The sequence below is a fragment of the Ochlerotatus camptorhynchus genome, unplaced genomic scaffold (assembly GCF_037179485.1).
Source record: "Ochlerotatus camptorhynchus isolate MF236.1 unplaced genomic scaffold, CSIRO-AGI_Acam_v1.1 ptg000010l, whole genome shotgun sequence".
Lineage (NCBI taxonomy): Eukaryota > Metazoa > Arthropoda > Insecta > Diptera > Culicidae > Ochlerotatus > Ochlerotatus camptorhynchus.
In genome coordinates, this window is record NW_027040502.1 from 1489492 (window position 1) to 1495636 (window position 6145).

At 39.5% G+C, this 6145-nt stretch overlaps 1 protein-coding gene across 1 annotated transcript; it reads right to left on the reverse strand.

The window, feature by feature from the left end:
* Window positions 1–288: 288 nt before the first annotated feature.
* LOC135699228 (myc-associated zinc finger protein-like) lies at window positions 289–1620 on the reverse strand. The gene is made up of 2 exons (XM_065219434.1): window positions 1604–1620; window positions 289–1528 (listed from the first exon to the last, which is right to left on the reverse strand). Exons 1-2 carry the CDS (start codon window positions 1618–1620, stop codon window positions 424–426), a joined length of 1122 nt encoding a protein of 373 aa, XP_065075506.1. The 3' UTR covers window positions 289–423.
* Between the last annotated feature and the right edge of the window lie 4525 nt (window positions 1621–6145).

Genomic DNA, 6145 nt, shown 5'->3' on the forward strand with positions numbered 1-6145 from the left:
CGTGAAGATCCACAAAGTTCCTTGCAGTTCTAACACGTTCCCCAATTTTTAATACGTTTTTGCTGTTAATCAATTGATGTTCTACGTTGCCCTTAACTTCTAAGAAGTTCCCTGATCTTCTGTAAAGCAATAATTTTATGCATCAGTTCTATACATCAAATTTGAAAAGCAGCGCTGAAGGCATATCAAGACATTCATCTGGTCGCATCCGTGCTGTTGCTAACTCCAGCTGCTGTTCAAGTATTCCATATCCCATTCAATTACTCATCACTCCTAATTTACCTCCCTAGTATGACACTTCTGAATGGCACTCACCTCTCTCCCGATCATCCCCATCACTCTCCTACCGATCCCGCTTTTCCTGCATTGCTCGAATATGGCCACTCAACCCTCCGCCCGCATTTCATCCCCTATAAAAACCCCCTACTTACTCTTAATGATCATCACCTTCTTCGCTTTCCGGTGCTTGCTGTGCACTTTGGCAATGTGTCGATTCAGCGTGTACCCCCGGAGGAACTTGAGCCCGCAGAATTCGCAAGCCGTCACCGTAAGGCCCGGAGCCAGCTCACCATGCACTTCGTACATGTGCCGCTTCAGGTTGTACGACTTGGTGAACCGCATCTGGCACGGATCGCACGCCAATGAGCATCGCGTCCCACGATCCCACGCGTGCACGCTGTCCATGTGCTGTTCGAAATCGTAGTGCGTCGAGAAGCTCTCCTGGCAAAGTTCGCAATCCGGTGGCGGTTTGTTCGGGTCGAGCTTCCCCTTCCGGAATGCTACCCGAGAGGGACGTGATTCTGATAAGTTGGCCGCGGATGACGCGGCTTCTGCACCTGCTCCTGCTGGAAGAGCTATCAACCCCGGACTGCTTCCGCCGAGCGAAATCTGATTCACTTGCACCGAAATCGATAAGCTGCTCGTTTGGGAGTACAGCGAAATCTCCGCTGGAGACTGAAAGCTACTACTATTGGCTACAAGACTAGAATCTACTGACTGTGGTTCCCCATCCTCGTCGTCGTCTTCCTCCTCGTCCGGTTCTTCCTTGCAGTCGTCTATCACAATCGTCGGAGGCTCCTCTGAATCTTCTTCTTCCTTGATCAGAACGTCCGGTTCTATGGTGGCAATTTGTTGTTGTGCTGCTTGCGCAGCAGCAGCTGCAGCTGCTGCTACTACCGAAGCCGCCGCCGCCGCCGCCGCAGCAGCAGCAGCGGCAAGCTGTTGCTGTTGCTCGACGGCCAAACGACGCTCTTCCTCCTCCTGCCGTTCCTTTTCCAATTCTCTCCGCGTTCGAATCATCACATCCTGACGAAGACACTCCTCCCGAAACTGACAGAACAAATCCAACATCTGTAGGCATTTGTCGCAGATGACCGCTCCGGAATCCTGTGTCCGCGTCAGGGTTACCGAAGTCAGGACGTCAATCATCCGGACCAGCTCATCCTTAGGGTCTTCATCGCCGGGGGGAAACAGCGGATGTATCACCACCCCCTCCGATGCACACAGTCTGCAAAAGTACTCCAGGGTGCTAGGTGGAGGAAACCGAGAGGGGGAGGCCCAAAGTGTTAGGGCAAATATCACGGCGAATTTCAACGATACTCACTATTCGTCATTGTCCATGGCACGCAGCAGTGGTTCCGGTCGGTTTGCAGCAGATTGGTGCTGATTTATTGTTCGTTTTCGCGGTGATATTTTTATTTTTAATTTTATTCTCACTGTCTCGGCTGCGAGACACCCACCAACGCACAATCACGACGGACTTTTTGTTTACAAGCGAATCGCGATGTTCTGACAGCTGACTGGAATTGACTGACGTTTCGGGAGCTCCATCAGACTCGCTTTCTGGTGGGGGTGAAAAATATTTCAACAGATCTCGGAAGTGGTGAATATTAACGACGGTGCGTATTTCGATGGATTATTTATATTTAATTAAATAAATTTTATCGGAAAAAAAGTACACTCAACAATTAATTAAATAAAAAAAGCTTAAAAAGTATGCAAATTCCCGTTTCACCGTATTGAGTCCGAACTAGAGTCCGAACCATGATTACTTCGGAAGTAGTAATGTATGATAAAATGCGAAATAATCACTTGTGATAAAAATTTATGTTTTCAGTATTAAATTTTATTCTTTTAGAATATTAATAAATATTGAAAAAATATTACATTCAATCTAAATTGATAAAAATTCAATAAAAATGATTAAAATAGAATCAAAACTTATTAAAAATTTATTCAAACAAGATAACTTTCAGCTTAATGAACCATGATTAAACCATTAAACTGGTATTAATATTAGATTATTAGTTCTTAGCAACAGATAATTAATGTTTAATCATTAGATATTCACCCCTATTCTGTATTTGAAACGAAATGCAGAATAGGGGTGATTATTGAACTGAGTTTAATGTCAAATAATTTTTTTTTTCTTCGTTAGAGAGACTTTCAGCCAGTGGCTGATTTTGTTCAATATGCAACACATTCCACGTAACGAATTATCTGTTGATGATCACAAACCTGTAAAGAGTGTATGGGAATAATAATTCATGTTGATGCTACAAATAATCAGAAATACGAGCATAACGTTCAAACTGTGAAATCCTTTCATGTTGTAATAAAGATGCTGAATATTGCTAACCGGCTTGGAAATCCGAACGAGCGTTTTATCAACGCATCCTACTCACTTAAATTTTTTCGCCGAGATTCCAACAGCCGAGCAGTTCTGCAATATATTTTGCTGAGATTCAGTAAAACATTCGCCAAGACTCAGCTAACAAATGACATTTTGCTGAGATATCAGCTAACAAACAGATATGATCAGCAAAAGTAAATGCCGAGGTAATCGGCTGTTGGAGATTTTACCGAGCTAGATTAAGTGTTATATTACACCAGGGAACCAGTTTTTTTTTTTCGTAGAGTCCACGTTTGATTTCATCCTTTTCGTTATCTGAAACAGGGAATTCTATACAGAGCTGGAAAAAGGGCCTAATGATCGATTCTCTTCATCGAGTTTCTTTTTTGATAACCACGGCTATGCAAACAGTTTTCGTGCTATTTTGCCACATAGCATGATAAAGGAGGTTTTTATCGTCCAAATCGTCAAATACAACAGGGAATGTTGTTGCAGCTGAGTTATCAACGAAAGAGAAAGTCGATGAAGTTAGGTGCAGAACCGGTTATGATGACATCTGTAACGCAGTTTTTTCTTGCGCCTCTAGAGCATGACTGTTGGATACCCTAGTGGCCCGAGGTAGACAACCCTTCCGTGAAGTAAGATATGTATTGGGAATCCGTGATCTTCCCTACATGCAGGCGATCTACGAATTCCTTTGTTTGTCTGATGATAGAGTTTGATGTGACCATCTCCTCATTTCCAAACAATTTCCAACCATTGTGTCCCAGTCTTATTATCCTCCTGTTTCTATGCTTCTTTTCCCCCTGCCCAGCCAGGATTTGGTCAACCGTCCGAGAGTTTCCTACCTAGCTCCTTCCAATCGAAATTGTTACCCATTAACCTCGAGCCCACCACAAGTAATTGGTACCCAATAGAGTCGGTGTATAATGAGTCACGCCAAGAGTGAAGCCAAGTCTACACACAAAAAACAAAAACTGTATCGGTAACAATATTAACCTTTCAATTTAAAAGTATCAAAAAAATCGTTATTCTAACTACGAAAATGTTTGATACAACAAGGTTGTTTTTAATTCAAAAGTGATTGTTTTAATTTTAACTTGTAGTTTTAAAAGCGCAGATTTTCAAATTGAAAATTGTTTAACTGTCAAAATTACTTTTCATGTGTTGATTTCTACCCATTTTTGGGTAGTTTTAGGATAGCGTGAGCAAACAAAAAGAAAAACGCGCAAAACGGGAGCTACATAAACTTCAGTTTTTTTAACTTGTACTAGAAAGTGTGAAGATTTGGTCTGTAACGCTGTAACTGCTTGCAAATTAGAACCCATGTACTTCTGCACTGGCGGAGTGTGCCATACGGCCGAAAAAGAGATTTTTTTTTCATTTCAGTTGCAGCTGCTTGACATTGTAGTTTGGGAGAGCAATTTTTTATTAAACCGTAAGTAATTTTTGAAAACAGATAATTTGCATAATTGAATTACTGATTATTGCTTATACGCAGGTATCATTAATTTAGCCGAGAGGGAATCCGGCCAACGTTGATCCTTTTCCGGGCGAATCAATCCGGTAATTTGAAATTCTATTCCGTGGAACAAATAATATTTATTGATTGCTTTTGAAATTGTAGGATGAGAAACACGCTTGGACCAGTAATTTGCGGAAAATGGCATCCTCAGGCAGTGGCGAATCGCCAGTAGGCCACGAGCATCAATCATACACTGTCTATCGGAGACATTTCGTAGCCTACAGCGGTGCAAGATGTTAGAGAAGGCCCTAGCAGCAGCAGGTTTAGCTGACGGACGCCGAGAGAAGTGCCCTCAATCAGTACTACAAGGATCTCAAGTGAAAAATGTCGATCCATACCAGCCTGCTGTCTAAAAAAACTGCCTACCCAATCCGACGAATATGCAGTGCGGAACCAGACAATGATATCAAATTGTGAATAAAAAATAGAGAAATAAATGAATTTGTAATTTTTAATTAAAAGGATGTAACTATATTGAATATACTACTTTTGAAATAAAAATATTTAATTTGCATTAAAAATAACAATTATTGTCTAAAGTATACCGTACTTTCATGTCAAAAGTTTGTTTTGAATTAAGAGTAATACGCTTTTAATTTCAACCATGCCACGCTTTTAATTTGACAGTAGAACAATTTATTTTGAAAGTTTAAACTTTTAAAAGTCATGAGCGGGCAACTTTTAAACTGACAGTTGACGAACTTTCGATTTAAAAGCTAACCGCTTTCTACCAAAAAGAACCAACGCAAACTTTTAATTTCACCGATGCTTTTTTTAATTTTACTAACGATTTTTCTTTGTGTGTACCTATTGAACTGTCAAGCCCGCTATCTATCGTGCAAAGTAAACAATCATTACACTGAACCAATATGACATATTCCTGTTATGTGGAAATCTTATAAATTTGCGCTATAAGATAATCCATTGAAAATGATATGATTAAAAATGTGGCAGGTAAATTCTATATGAATATCTGAAACATTGACAATGCTGATAATTTGAAAACTTTTATATGATCGCCATATGATAAATGAAAATCGATCAAATTATAATAATTAACTGAAATGGATTTGAAACCCATAAGCATAAGCTACACTTTTCACCACAATATAATATATGTGTCATAAATCAATCGAAGTAAAGTTTGTGTGAAAATCACATGAAATTTACTTCTTCTTTTGACACATATATTTAATCGATTTCTAAAAATAAATCGAAAAATAAACATCAGGCAGTGGGAGCTTTCACAGTTGTGCCTTTTTTTATTGTAGCTGATTTGGGATTCGATCAAGGACTGTTGAGGTGTAATGCTTTCGGTGTCTGCGCTCGATATCACTGGGCCACGGCTGACTTCAAGATTGAGCTCGTTCAAATAGCATGAATAGTAAGAACAGCTCTCCCGACATGGAATGCAGTGCAACGTTATGCTCGTTTTGCTAGAGTGAAGACAAATAGCACTGACAAATTTATGTTCCGTTTCGGTGGTGTGGTTTGTTCAAATCTTTCTTAATGCACCTGTGTGCAATAAATCAACGACTAAATTATATAAGTTGATGTAACTGGTTCATGAAGTTCGAGTAGTAGGGCTGGAATCTGAATAAGCCGTGTAGAAGGCTTACAATTAGAATCATAGCAAAGTAAATATTGCAGTAGATTCATTTTTTTTCTCAATCTCAATACATTCTTTTCCGGAAACAAACAAAGATTATTCAATTCAGTATCATTGTTGTTAGTAGTATTTAGTTCAACTAATCATTTTAATGAGTGTACGATAACATCGTTGAAAATTGTTTCAATAATTTATAAAGAACAATCATGTAAGATGTATTTTATTGGGAGCGATATTCAGCCCAGAAAAACATGCAAAAACAAACGTTTGCTGTTGGATAAAAGGCATATCTATATGACTATTAAATGATTGGGATGGACTGTTTACAATCTTTAAACCTCAAAAATCAAAGGAAGCTATTCCAATGAGATATACATGT